Source organism: Hipposideros armiger, unplaced genomic scaffold (genome assembly GCF_001890085.2).
Source record: "Hipposideros armiger isolate ML-2016 unplaced genomic scaffold, ASM189008v1 scaffold_64, whole genome shotgun sequence".
NCBI classification, from domain to species: Eukaryota; Metazoa; Chordata; class Mammalia; order Chiroptera; family Hipposideridae; genus Hipposideros; species Hipposideros armiger.
The window spans coordinates 426,646-441,105 of record NW_017731414.1 but is presented as its reverse complement, the minus strand read 5'-3'; the positions used below and the strand labels follow the sequence as shown (position 1 = coordinate 441,105).

The 14,460-nt window shown below is 51.4% G+C and overlaps 1 protein-coding gene across 10 annotated transcripts in view; it reads left to right on the top strand.

Annotated features, from left to right (window-relative positions):
- The window catches only part of EPS15L1 (epidermal growth factor receptor pathway substrate 15 like 1), a 79,197-nt gene that overhangs the window by 26,553 nt on the left and 38,184 nt on the right, over window positions 1-14,460 (top strand). For all 10 annotated transcript variants that reach the window (XR_002123928.1, XM_019641892.1, XM_019641894.1 and 7 more), the window contains exons 10-16: window positions 822-979; window positions 3,366-3,522; window positions 3,763-3,848; window positions 6,746-6,818; window positions 10,911-11,072; window positions 11,677-11,874; window positions 13,339-13,500. Coding sequence is in view for 9 of the 10 variants with exons in the window: in XM_019641892.1 (XP_019497437.1) it covers window positions 822-979; window positions 3,366-3,522; window positions 3,763-3,848; window positions 6,746-6,818; window positions 10,911-11,072; window positions 11,677-11,874; window positions 13,339-13,500 (996 nt within the window). In the remaining variant the exon portion in view is untranslated. The remainder of the gene's footprint in view (window positions 1-821; window positions 980-3,365; window positions 3,523-3,762; window positions 3,849-6,745; window positions 6,819-10,910; window positions 11,073-11,676; window positions 11,875-13,338; window positions 13,501-14,460) is intronic.

The window sequence follows — 14,460 nt, the reverse complement described above, 5'->3', positions numbered from 1 at the left end:
TTTCTGCCTCATTTGTGGCTTCAGACGCAAAGCAGTGAATGTGACAAGCAGGCCAGCCAGCACCACCACCACGTAACTTCAGAATATAATGAAAATGAGAAGTGCTGGGCCCACTGTGGCATTTACCCTTCTTCAGTAAACTGGAGCAGGTGGTGTGAGGCCAAACCCCATCTGCCAGAGCAGCACCCTTCCATGAGGGTGCTGGGGTGTTCATCAGAGGCTCCCCATCAGTGCTGTGTGCACGCCGACACCTCATGGTGGGACTACTGTGTCACAGGGAATCGGGGCAGGGACAAAGAAAGATGGAGTACAGAATCCTGGCACTGTAGGCATTGAGACACTCCAGGAAGCTACAGAAAAGCATTTATAGACAGAAGACAGCAGACCAGGAAGGCTGGTGTGGGAGCCAGTTTGGTTCTCAGGAGCTGAGTCTTCCAAAATGGGCGGTCAGGAGGGTCTTGCCTGGCACACTCCAAGCCCCTCCTTGAAGATCGCTGGCATTTCCCAGGCAGTAGGGGTGGAAGGGCCATTGGCAGGTGGACCTGCTGGGTCTTTACCTCCCTCTCAGCACAAGGAGACTGGGTGCTGTGTTAGGGTACAAAGAGGTGCAGGCTGGCCGCTGGGTGAGACTGACTGAATCGGCATTAACCTTTCTCAGTCTCAGTTTCCCTGCTTACAGAGCAGGGATCCTGTCTGCCCCCCTGGCTCATGGAGTCCTGAGGAGGGTTTTCTGCTAAAATGCATGTGAAAGCACTTTAGTAGTGTGTATTTGTAGGTGATGAAAAGCTTGAGGAGTAACCATTTTAAAAATCTTCTTTCAGCCAACAGGGAACTGGGTGGTGCCCGTAGCAGACAAGATGCGCTTTGACGAGATATTCCTGAAAACCGACCTGGACCTGGATGGCTACGTGAGTGGCCAGGAGGTGAAGGAGATCTTCATGCACTCTGGCCTCACTCAGAACCTTCTAGCACACATATGGTAAGGGTGGATAGACGGATATCTGCTCCTTGGTATTCGGGCCTCGCTGTGTGGATGTAATGATGGCTTTGGGTGGCTCAAAGGGGTTGCATGGAATTGAGGCTGTGCTGTGTGAAGGGCCAGAGGGGAGAGCAGGGCAGGAGGGTGTGGCATTCAGGGGCCTAGGCAGTCAGGGCACCTCCCTATCCCTGCACTGGCCTCCTTGTCTGCCCCTTACTTGATTCTTGCCAGGCTGATAGGAGCTGAGCGAGGTACAAGTGTAAAAGCCCATACACCGTGTTCCGTGCATGTCAGTTCACTCTCCTTCAGCAGGGGGTTCTCCTACCTCATCCCTCTAGAGAGCTCTGGGGTGACCTGCTGGAATGGCTGGGACCCGTTCTTGCTGGTGGTAATGCTGGTTCTAGCAGGAGGTCTAGCCTTCGTCACAGCCAGCTGGGGTGGATGCACTCGGCTCTGCCCCCTCTGGGGGAGTGTGCAGTAAGGGCTCTGAAGGCTCCAGCAGGGCTGCCCTGGGCATTGGGGGTTACGGCCCTATTCAGGTCAGTGACTTGGCTCCTGCGGGAGGGCCAGGACGAGGAATAGGCCTCACCTCCACTTTCCTTTGTGGCCAGGCAGAGCAGTCTTCATGTGCCTGGGGTGGCTCCTTTTGTAACTGGCCAGTGCTGAAAGTCATTTCCGAGCTTTGTCCTCAGAGCCCTGGACCTTCACTTGGGAGTTACAAGGAGAGAATTTCCATGTAATTCTGGAGAAGTGAGCTCTCCAAGTAGAGCAGTGAGTTAGTATGTTACTGAGTGACTTGGAGAAACATCCTGAGCAGTAATTCACAGATGTCCATGTTGTGAGGTGAGGCCCTGACCCCAAAAGTGGGCCGTCCCATCTGAGGGAGTGCATGATGCTCAAAGTCAGTCGCCAAAGCAGCTGAGGGAGGCCCGCCTGCAGCCCCTTCAGATCCAGTGACCCTTTAAGAAACCAGTAAAACACAGTCCCCTGAAATGGTCACAGAATTCAAAGGTAGCGACACGATGCCCCAATCTTCACATAAAGGGACAATGCAAGGGAAGTAATTTATAACATACGCCTCAACCTGTAAGTGGTGTAACTACACATAAATGACAATGAAATCATGAATATGCTTGGATTAAAGAAGGAATGCAGAGGATTGCATATAGGAAGTGGTGGGGAAAAGAGACTGAGCAAGCTCTGGAGTCACCACTAGGAAAGTGAAATGACAGTCTAGATTTGTTTGCAGGTGGCCCAGGGAAAGAGGACGTAACTGAAGGGGAGAGAACAGGATGAGGGGTTGCAGGGGGAAAATGGGTACTAGGCCTTTCCCCAAACAGCGCCTGGCACCTGGCCAGCGTGGTGTCAGGATGAATGTGGACACTGACAGAGCACCCGCCCATGGCCTTGGAGCCCAAGATCCTTGAGAGAGGGGGAGCAGGGTAGCGGCTGGGGAGAAGAGGCAGCAGCCTGAGCTGCTGTGAGCAGGCTGGGTGTGCGGCCAGACCGGCCCTCACGGGCAGACCCACGAGAAGTAGTCAGTGTGAAATTGTGCCCCTGAACTGTGTCAAGAATGAAGGCGTTTTTAAACCAGCCTTTATCAGCGACTTATAGCAGAGCGCCACACTCGCCATGTCCCTGTTCACTGATACTGTTTTTAGGCCTGAACGTTCAATGTTCCCAGCTCTCCTTTCCTGCACATTAGAGAATGGTCTTGTTTCTGCAGTGACTTCACACAGTGGGAAAAACTGTTGAATGGGCAGTGAGTGAAGGAAAGACATTCCTCAGACACGGAGGCTGAGTCCTTATCACGCGAGGCTTCCCTTCCCATAGTGGCCAGCTCCCAGTTCCCAAGGGTGTCGCAGAGTTTATTGTTGCTGCCTTGCTTGTCTGCCAGGACACCAGAAGGCCACTCGGGCAGGGACACCTCAGCAGGGAGGGACTGTCCTGTGCAGTGCAGCCATCCTCTCATGATGCCAACTCAAAATGCTGCTGCCATTGTCCCCATTGAAAACCAGCAGCCCGAGCTGTATGGATGACCCAGGCTGCAGGAACCAGCTAAAGATCTGAGTGTGCCCTTGGCTCAGCTTCCATTTCCATGGAAATTGCTGCTCTGTTCTAGACGGTCGTGTCCACCACCTACATGGCAGCCCCATCCTGCTCCGACAACCCTTCCTTGACCCGCCTTTGGGCAGGATGCTCAGGTGGGGAGTCAAGACTGTTCCCCAGAGCTGGATGTTCAGTAGAAAAGGCATTGCACTGTGGCCTGCTGTTTTTATCATCCATTTTTTAAAAGAGGGCGTTCCATGACTGGTACTCATTGCTCACGCTGAATCCTGAATCCAATGTCTGTGATGTGTAATTAGCATCCCCACGTTTCTCCCAGGGCCCTGGCCGATACGAGGCAAACGGGGAAGTTAAGCAAAGACCAATTCGCGTTAGCTATGTATTTCATTCAGCAGAAGGTCAGTAAAGGCATCGACCCTCCTCAGGTCCTCTCGCCGGACATGGTCCCACCCTCAGAGAGAGGCACCCCGGTCCCGGTGAGTAGCCACTGGTGCACCCGTTGTGTTCATGTCACTTCCACAGCCCGCCACTAGGTGGCGCTGGCATTCCATGCGCCTTCTCCAGGAGCCCCGGGTTGTGTCTGGACACCCAGATAGTTCTCAGGGTGGGGGAGAGAGAGATGATTTTACCCCCTCGTTCTAAGATGTGTTGTAGTCCGTGCTGTGTAGTAATGTCAGTGTGGTAATTCATAATCCCCTGTCTGAATTTGGTTCCAGGATAGCTCAAGTTCCCTTGGATCTGGAGAGTTCACTGGAGTGAAGGAACTGGATGATATCAGTCAAGAGATCGCCCAGCTACAAAGGTATATGAGGGCCGCTCCTTCCCCTCAGATTCCGAATCTCACACAAACCCTACCCCAGGTTGCTATCGGAAGTATCATAGAAACTTTGGAAATGCCTGGAAAGTTGACCATCACAAGTTTGTTCAGCAAAAACGAAAGGACAGATTCCCCTGAGTTCCTGAAGTGGCTTAACAAGCTTGAGTCTCTAAGTCCTCAGTTAGAGCCAGTGTGGCCTGTGGGGTCTCAGGCAGGTCGTCACCAGGCAGCACCTACACACTCCCCCCTTGCCTGAAGGCTCTGTTATCTCTGACATAAAGCAACGGAGTTTCGGGTGGCGAGTTAACGGCTTAGGACTGACAGCTGAATTGTTAGAGGGGCCTTGCACCCATATCTCCAGCTCCACTCCCTGTAATCACTGCCTCGTTTTCCCCACATGTGAACGAGGGCTTTGGACAGGGTGTCTGCACTCTCAGTCAGGCTTAAAGAAATATGTCCACTTCCTGTATGCCCCTGTGATCCTCATCAGAGTAGCATCCTCTTTCCATTTAATTCTGGGGGAGGGCGCACTCTCCTTACTTCGGGGCACTGAGCAGAAGGGCCAGAGGTGCTTTGCCCTCCATAGCAAAGAGAGCACTCATGTGCCCGAAAATGAAAATAGCAGCACTTTGCCAGAGTGGGCTAGAATTCCAGCACTCACAGCTGGGGACCCTCAGTGTAGCAGAGCCCTGAGAAGCAAGGCAGGTCAAATGCCAGGTGGGACCCATTAGGTGGGTCACAGAGCCTCAGCCTTGGCTGCCTGTGGAAGCCAAACTGCCCCCTTCACCATCAGCCCAGAGGACAGCCTCCAGTCTTTTGTTGGCTCCAGTGCTGTGTCTTCCAAACCAGAGATCGGGCAGCCTGGCAAGGCTGAGCGAGTCTGTGAAGATGGAAGCCAGTATCCTAGAGCCCGGATGGGCAGTTAAACAGGACTGCAGGTGGAGGAGGAAGGGGGCCCTGTAATGCAAGGACACGGGGTACCAGTGTCCACGTCAGGCCAGGGGAGCCTCTGCAAATGTGCAGGCTCTGGCAGCTGGGAGTGTTTTCCCTGCGAAGGTGAGAGGCAGGTGTGTGCAGAGCATCTGTCTGCAGGAGGCCGGGCCTGGAGCAGCCCCCAGCTGGCAGCTTTAAGAGGGACCCAGTAGGCTGTTATTGATGAGGGCATGCAAACACGCACCTCCCCCCTTGCAGTGTGATCCAATCATAATGGGTTGGGTCTAAAGAGGATATTGTATTGTTAGGTAGTTCTTAGGCTTGTGGAAATGAATATTCAGATGGTCACAGTTGTTTCATCTCTGGTGACTGTCCCAAAGAAGGCCTTTTTGTTGTGCAAGTGCTGGGTGGTGGTGAAGGAAGCAGGGTGTATGGGGACAGTGATGTTCCTGCTGCTGAGGCAGCCCCTTTGGACACAAGAGGAGTGTCTCAGTGCGTTCGGACTGCTTTAACAAAGCGTCATAGACTGGGAGGCTTAAACAACACACATTTACTTCTCACGGTTTTGGAGGCTGGAAGTCCACGATCAAGGTGCCAGCAGATTTGGTGTCTGGTGAGGCTGCCTCCTGGTTCATAGATGGGTGTCTTCTCTCTGTATTCTCAACATGGCAGAAGGGGTGAGGAAGCTATCTGGGGTCTTTTTCAAAGGGCACTGATCCTGTTCATGAGAGCTCCACCCTCATGACCTCATCACCTCCCAAAAGCCCACCTCCTAATACCATCATACTGGGGTTTAGGGTTTAACATATGAGTTTGAGGGGGGACACAAACGTTTAATCCATAAGGAGGAGAGTGATGCTGGTTGCTGCTGGCGGTAGCTTTGTGCAGCCGAGGAGACAGGCGCCTGGTGTGCACAGCGGCCAACCAGTCTCCTTCAAGGGGTTGGCTAGGGTAGCCCCTGGGGCCAGAGACCCTCACTGCCACTTCTTGCTGCCCCACCCCACTTTGCATCACTCCAAACTTCGCACTTTGGCTCCCCCAGCCGAGCTTCGCCCTCCTGTTCTTGTTATCTGGAACGTTCTCCCACCACGTCTCCTGTTCACAGGACACCCTGTTGGAGAGCCCTTTCCTTTACTTATCCCGTTTGATTCCCCTTTGTGGCCCGTATGTTGTATTCATTTGTGCACTGATGTGTCACCTGTCTCCCCCACGGGCCTGTGAACTCCACGAGGGCAAGGGCCTCTCGAGCTGTGTCCCCATGGCCTCAGCACTCAGTGCTTGGGAGCAGCAGGCCCTCGCCGTTCAGTGAACAAGTGAATAAAGGATTTGGAATGTTACTTTTCTCTTGCTGTGTAACAAATTGCCACAGATGTAGCCACTTAAAACATCACACATTTATTAGCACACAGCTCTGTAGACCAGAAGTCTGGGCGGGCTTGACTGGGCTCCCTCCTCAGGGTCTCACAGGGTGTCAGGTGTCATCCGAACCAGGGGTGTGTGCATGGGGGAGAATCCAAACCCACTTCCTCACAGCTATGGGTCCGCAGCCTCTCTTCCCATGGGTATGGCCAGGGGCTTGTTCTGCTCCGAGAGGCCAACCCGTGCTCCTTCCTTCATGGCCCCTCAGTCTTTAAAGGCCTCTCACTGTGGGCATCACTCTGACTCCCTCTTTGAGAACACTCTGCTTTGAAGGGCTTGTGTGACCACGTTGGGAGCCTTGCCTCCCAATCACATCCACAGATTCCTCCCAGGGGAGGGGATCACGTAGGGTGAATGGTCCCTGGGGTTGTTCCTAGACTTCCGCCCACCAAGAGGGGTCAGCTGGGGGGGGGTGTCTATGGGGATGGATGGAATTGGGTCTTGAGAAGTGGGATGGAGAGCCTGCACTGTGGTGATAGTTGACGTAGTCGCTTTGTCTGTGCTTTCATGAAGTATCTTTAAACACTCAGGGAGAAATACTCACTGGAACAAGACATTAGAGAAAAGGAAGAGGCCATCAGACAGAAGACGAACGAGGTACAGGTAAGCACAGCACTCCTGGTCGGGTCGACCTGTCTCAAATGCAGTGCAGGGAGTGCCCATCACAGGTGCCGGGATATCAGGGGGATGGGGTGGGGGGTTGTGCACCAGAAGGTAGCCCTGTACGCACCGGAAACCAGAGCGCTGTGGGGCATCCAAGTGAATTTTGTTCTGTTTCCTATAATCATAGGCAGGGCCTTTTTTTTTTTTTCTTTATTGAGATACATAATTCACATAATGTAAAATTCAGTCTTTTGGAGCATACAATTCAGTGTTTTCTAACATATTCATTATGTTGCTTAACCATCACCTCTGTCTATTTCCAGAATAATTCTATCACCCCCCCCCCCCAAACAAACCTCATAACCATTAGCAGTCACTCCCCATTTCCCTCCCCTCAGCCCTTGGCAACCAGTAATCTGCTTTCTGTCTATGGATTTGCCTGTTCTGGACATTTCATGTAAATGGGATCATAACACCATGTGGCTTTTATATCTGGCTTCTTTCGCTCAGCATGATGTTTTCAAGGTATGTTCATGTTGTAGCGTGTCAGTGCTTCATTCCTTTTGAAGGCTGAGTAATATTCCATTGTGTGGCTGGGCCACATTTCTCTCATTCATCAGTTGATGGATATTTGCGTTTTCCCACTATTTGGTTATTGTGAATAGTGCTGCTATAAACATTAATGTGCAGGTTTCTGTGTGGACATGGGATTTCATTTCTCTTGGGTTTATACCTAAGAGAAATTACTAGGTCATGTGATAACTCTGTTTAACCTTTTGAAGGACCACTGGACTATTTTCCAAAGTGGCTGTACCACTTTGCATTCCCACCAGGAATGCACAAGGATTCCAGTTTCTCCACATCTTTGCCAATGCTTATCTCCCATTTTTATTCTAGCCTTCCTGTTGGGTGTGGAGTGGTATTTCAAAGCCTAGAATACTTTCCCTAATGACGTTGAGCATCTTTTCATGTGTTTATTGGCCATTTCTATATCTTCTTTTGAGAAAAGTCAATTAAGATCCTTTGCCCATTTTTTAATTGGACATTTGTCTTTTTATAGCTGAGCTATAAGAGCTCTTCATGTTTTTTAGATGTAAGTCCTTTATCAGATATATGATTTGCAAATATCATGTCCCATCTGTGGGTTGTCTTTTCACTTTCTCGATGGTGTCCTTTGAAGCCCAAAAGTTTTTTTTTTTTTAAAGGAATTTATTGGGGAATTGGGGGAGGGGAACAGTGTTGGAGAATTGGGGAAGGAGAATAGCCAAGTTGTAGTCATTCGGTCTTAGTTGTGGAGGGTGCAGCTAACTCAGCTCCAAGTCCAGTAGCTATCCGGCTGCCCATCAGCAGCCACTCAGTTCAAGGTGCCGTGTTCAATCTTAGTTGCGGGGGGTGGGTGGGAGATGGGGAGGAGGCCAGCCCACCTTCCAATGCGGGAACGGACCGGCAACCTTGTTGTTAGGAGCACGTGCTCTCACCAGCTGAGCCATCCTGCTGCCTGTTGGCAGCTCAGCAGCAGCTCATCTCGGGCGCAGCTCACTGGCCCATGTGGGAATCAAATCAGCAACCCTGTTGCTCAGAGCTTGTGCTCTTAACCAACTGAGCCACTTGGCCAGCCCCAAAGCCCAAAAGTTTTAAATTTTGCTGAAGCCCAATTTATTGATTCCTTTTTTGTTGTTCTTGCTTTTGGTGTCATATTTAAGAATCCATTGCCAAGTCCAAGGTCACTAAGATTTATTCCATGTTTTCTTCTGAGAATTTTAGTTTTAGCTCTTAGATTTATGTGTTTGATTTACTTTGAGTTAATTTTTGTATATGATGTGAGGTAAGGGTCAAACTTCATCCTTTTGCACGTGGAGACCTAGTTGTCCCAGCACCATTAGTTGAAGAAACTGTTCTTTCCCCCACTGAACGGTCTTGGCATCTTGTCAAAAATTCAGTTGGCTGTAGATGTGTGTGTTTATTTCTGGACTCTCAGTTCTATCCCACTGACCTGTATGTCTCTCCTTATGCTAGTACCACACTGTCTTGATGACTGGAGCTTTGTAGTAAGTTTTGAAATCTAAAAGTATGAGTCTGTCAACTTTGTGTTGGCTAATCTGGACCCCTTGCATGTCCTTATGAATTTTGGAATCCACTTGTCAGTTTCTATGAAGAAGCCAGCAGGGGCTCTGCCGTGGATTGCATTGCGTCTGTGGGCCATTTGGGTTATTTCTGTCTTCTCTTTGCTCAGAGACTCTGACCCCAGTACCCTTCCTAACTATGAGCTGGTGGGGCTTCGCCCCCGCAGGGCTTTTCAATGGCTCCTTCTTCATTATAGAATGAGGCCAATTCCCTGATGGCCCAGGCCATTAGCCACCTGCTGTCCCAGGCTGCCTCCTGGGCTTGACCCTCCTCTCGCCTTCGTTTCTCCTTCCCCATCACCTGTCCTTCCCTCAGATAACGGAAACACACGTCTAGACTCTCCACCACCAACTCCCTTTCAAATATTCTGTGCTATGTCTCAAACTTGTCAGACTCGAGAGCCATTCCTTGAATTGCAGGTCAGGGACAGGGAGAGTGGGGAGCAGAGAACCCAGCTCCCCAAAATAACTCAGAGATGCACTTTGGCTTTTAAGAGAAGAAAGAGCTATGAGGTTGTTGTCCTCAAAGCAGGGGGAGGGAGACTCTGCGCCTCCTTCAGGTTTTTGCCTGAAAAGGCACCAGCCACCCACAGCCTAGGCCAGCCCTGGGGATCCGCCTCACCACCCCATTCCCCCACCCCCTTGGAACCTTTAAATTTGCCCCTTCCTTTGATTCCACAGCCACCACTTTGCCCAGGTCACTGTCACCTCTCCCTGGACCCAGCCTGAACCCCCTCCCCACCATCCTGGCTCCTTCTGTCAGGCCACACTCTCCTCTGCCGTTCTATTTCAGCTTTAATTATCTTACAGATAGATAAAACATTCCAAAAGACATTTGCCTGATTGAAAATCAAAGACAAGAAACCTCCCGCCCTCCCCTTGGTCCCCAGAGATGCAGTCGATTAGCCCCCAGGAGGCCTTCCAGAAAGGTTGCATGCATGTTTAAGGAGAGACATCTATGCATATTCTCCCCCTTCCTGTTTGCATGAATGGCAGGGTGCAACACACATGTGCCACATGCCTTGTTCATTTCATGTTATAACTTGGAGCTTGAGGTACAGTGTCCTTTGTCCGTCAGGTAGGCTGTATTGTAAGTCATCAGCCAGACCCGTGTGGTGGAATTTGCATTGTTGATAGTTTTGCTCTCACAGACGTTGCATGTTTTCACATGCTTCATACATCTCTAGGATGATTTTCCTAGAAGTGTAGTAGTCAGAGCCAAGGATGCCTGTACTGGCCAGCTCTATATACAGCCGACTTGGAGGGGCTTTAGCAATGGAGAATCAACAGGCCCCACTCCCATGCTTGAATGACCTGCAGGGGCTACCCACTGCAGAATCGAGTGCAGCCTCTACCACCCTCACCCTTCTTCCCTTTGCTCCAACTGGAGGAGGACACCCCTTCCCCACTCTTTGGGGCCCCCTGTGACCTCCTCCACCAAACCTCTCTGGGGGGTCCTTGGATTTCTTGAGATGGGTGAACACGGGCACACCTGAGATAAGTCACATTGCTGTTTCTTTTTCTTGCTGCTGCAGGCTTGTCCTTCCGGTCTACCCTAAGTGGTGTGTCCATGGGGGCCTTCTCCACCTGTGCAGCATCAATCCAGTTCTCTCCGTGCCCCTGTGACTCTGACAGCACTCTTGCTGTCCTTTGTGCCTCTTGTCCCAGTTCATTTGTGCTCGGGGGATGTCTCTACCCCATGCCCACCCCCATCCACAGGTCACTGGAGATCTCTTCTTACCCAGCCCCTGTCCTAGCACCTGGCCTCTCTTAGGCAAATACCTGCCTAGGGACTTAATGAGAGATTGAGCCCGGCCACCCAGCTGAGATGCACCCATTCACAATGGGTGTGTGCAGGGTGCCACCCTGAGCGCAGACGTCCAGGGGACTCCAGCCCAGGCAGTGACCTGGTATCTCAGCTTGGCTTGCTTTCACCAGCCTCAAGTAAATCCACGCAACCCTTCCCTAGGAATTACAAAACGACTTAGACCGGGAAACAAGCAGTTTACAAGAGCTGGAAGCGCAAAAACAGGACGCCCAGGACCGCCTGGATGAAATGGATCAGCAGAAAGCCAAGCTCCGAGACATGCTGAGTGATGTCAGGCAGAAGTGCCAGGATGAGACTCAGATGGTGAGTCCTGTCCATGCCCAGCATGGGGAGGGAGCTTCCCGAGGGCTCCTTGGAGCTCACGATGACCTTGAGACACAATGTGGAGACATCCTGCTGGTTTAATAGAGCAGTTGAACATATCACCTGGAAAAATGTCCACATATTTGGGGCCTGACCTCAGCCTCACCTGCCAAGTGGTAGAAGTGAACGGCCTCGATCCCCACAAACCCGTGTATGTGAACACCTGACCCTGGCCCGTGCCCCATAGCACGGGGGTCCAAGCATTCTTTCTCTCCCTCCTCTGCTATCTTCAGTGCTCATTACAAACCAGGGAGGCTGTAGCTTCAGCAGATGGTAAAACCATCTGGGGCCTCGTATGGGGGTGTTCAGCCTCTGGGGACACACAGATTGCCTGTGCTTGTCCCAGCTCAATTTCCTCCTTATCCCAAAGCAACTTCCTGTCAGTCACATGGGGTGAGCATGTTTGCCTTGTTGTTTCTGTCTTTGTTTTGGGTGTGGAGAAAGGGCCTGTGTAGAAGCCAGGCGTTCAGCCTCCCTGGGTTAGCTCGATCCAGGACTGAGAACTAAGAATTCTCTCTCAGAGCCACATTTCATCTTGTTTCAGATTTCCTCGTTGAAGACCCAGATCCAGTCTCAGGAATCCGACCTGAAGTCCCAGGAGGATGACCTGAACCGGGCCAAATCGGAGCTGAACCGGCTGCAACAGGAAGAGACCCAGCTGGAGCAGAGCATTCAGGCTGGGAAGGTTCAACTGGAAACCATCATCAAGTCCCTCAAGTCCACACAAGACGAAATCAACCAGGTATCTCCCTAGGGTGGGTCCTGCCAAGGCCAGCTGTGGCCTGAGGTCTCCTGGGGGCTTCTGCCAAGCTGAGTAGCTGCTGTGAGCTGTCATGTCTGTGTGTGTGACTGGCAGGGCCAGCTGTCCACACTGAGGCCCCATGTTTCCTTTGTTTTCACCCACCTTACTTGCTTTAGGTTCTCTTGGACACAGGCATGGAGGTTAAGCGCTGAGAACCCCAAGCGTATGTTCCAGCATCACGTTGATTTTGGCCTCACCGTCTTTCCCTTCCCCGTCTGAGCGCACCTCATTTTCGGGGAGTGGGTGGGGCTGGGTGGGGACATTGAATAGCCTGGTCCTCACATGAGCAAGAGAGTCAGGGTCAGAGACGTTTCAGCGCCTCTGTCTCCATGCGATTGGAAGACCGTCACATCAAGGAATCCCCACCCTGTAATGAGCATCACCAGATTAGGGACCCTCATCCAGCTCTCATGCTGCCTGGGCACCACCTCCCAGTCCTGCTTGGGTGCAAAAGCCATGTGGCCTGCAGCCCTGCTCACCAGCAGAGGGAGAACTCTTTTCCTGCCCCCCTATATGTTATGGCTGTAGGACTCTCTGCTGGCCCTTGGGTTTCCCACCTACAGAGTGGGGGTGACGTGCCCTTGGCAATATGAAATGGCCATTCGTGCTTCCTTTCTTGACTAAATAGATCTCTGCTCTTTTTGCCAGTTTATAGATAAAAGTTCATCACAAACATGCACTAGGGATTTAATACCCAAATTGTGCTTTGTTGTTAATTAACATCTGCAGGATTATTTTAAATTCCCCGCCGCCCTTAGAATTTGTGAAGTCTAAATAGGAGCCAAGATATAAGTGTATGTTAGTAATAATAATGATGATGATAATAACAATAGCTGCTGCCCTCCCTGCCAGACCCTGTATGGGTGTCTTACCCATCATTTCCAATGGGCCACTTTGAATAAGAGGAAACAGAGGGGTTAGGTCACCAGCCTGAGATCACACAGTGTGTATGAGACATTTAAGGTACACACCCGGATCTGTGTGACTTCATAGATTGCCTTCCTTTCCCGGGCCTCATGTGCCTTCTCCAGGACAAGGAGGGGCAAATGGGGTAATAAAAACCCCTAAAAGAGAATGACTGTCTAATATCACTTTGAACAGATTGTAAATCTGGGTTTTGTCCAATTTCAGTTTGTTCAGAATCAACAAATGTTTGTTTGAACGTGCGTCTCCCTCGGAGGCTGGGGATACAAAGAGGCCTCCTGGGGCTGTGAGAAGGGCATCGTCTTGGTTTATGAGCGGTGTCACTCCTTGTAAACATGGTGACAGGGGTCACCTACTCCTTAGATGGGTAATTCAGTTACCCAGATGAATTGCTCGGCGCTGGATGATTGGAGAAAAGAATGTCTCACCTGAGACTTTCCCCCCCACCCACCTGATGCTGGTGATGTCTTTGTTGTGCAGGCAAGAAGCAAGCTCGCCCAGCTGCACGAAAGCCAGCAGGAGGCCCACAGGAGCCTGGAGCAGTACGAGGCACTCGATGGGGCCCACGGCGCCAGCCTGACCAACTTAGCCGACCTGAGCGAGGGCGTCTCCCTGACAGAGAGGGGCGGTTTTGGAGCCATGGTAAAGGTCGAATAAATGTATTCCAGTCCCAGGATGAGGTCCCACGTTGGGATCCGAGAAGGCCCCACCCACTAGGTCCGGCACTTGCCAGCCTTGTTCTATCCAAGTGCAGGTTGCTTCTCGTTCTCACTGTCGCTTTGAGAGTCCCCACCAGCCCTGCAGCCCAGAGTACGTGGCTACGCTCCATCCTGGCATCCAGGACAAAGCCCCGGATAGGCCTGAATCCTTTGTAAAACCACTTTTTAAAGACTTCCATCTCCATGGGCCAACCACCCAAATGTGGATGGCTTCCCAAACTTAACCAAACTTGGATCAATCTCACACATTGTGCAACCTACATCCTACGAATGGGGGGAGGGATGTGTGTGTGTATCTGTGTTTCCACAAGGAGACCTTGAAAATCAAATGTATCGATAAAGATCAAGAAAATGACAGCCCTCCTGGGACATTGCTGTCTCACCTATGACTTGGCCTCTGTCCTGAAATTCTGGCTACATTTGAAACTTCAGCACTTTAGTTCAAACCTTATGACTCTGGAGGCCCTGATCGAGGCCCAAGGGACTGTTGGCCTCTCAGGTTGCTGTGGGCTCTCAGGCTGCTGGCATCCAGCAAGTGTTACTTTTCCCTCAGATTTTCATGCCCCCCCTGTTCCCATCAGTCTGCCATTGTAGCCCTGAGCCCTGGCGTGTGCTGGTTCCAATTTAGTCTGGCCGAGGAGAGCATTTCTGTGCTCTTGAGGGCACCGGTGGGATGCCATTGATCTCAATGGATCTGTTGTGCTTTGCTCCCAAAGCCTTTAGCAGCTCACCCTGCACTGTGCCTCTCTTCCAGGGCTCCCCCTCTGAGCCCTTCTGCTCCCGGCCTTGTTTGCTTCCTGGATTCCTTTCCTCCCTGCAATAATACAGCCTCTCTCTCTCTCTCTCTCTCCTCTCTCTCTCTCTCTCTCTCTCTCTCTCTCTC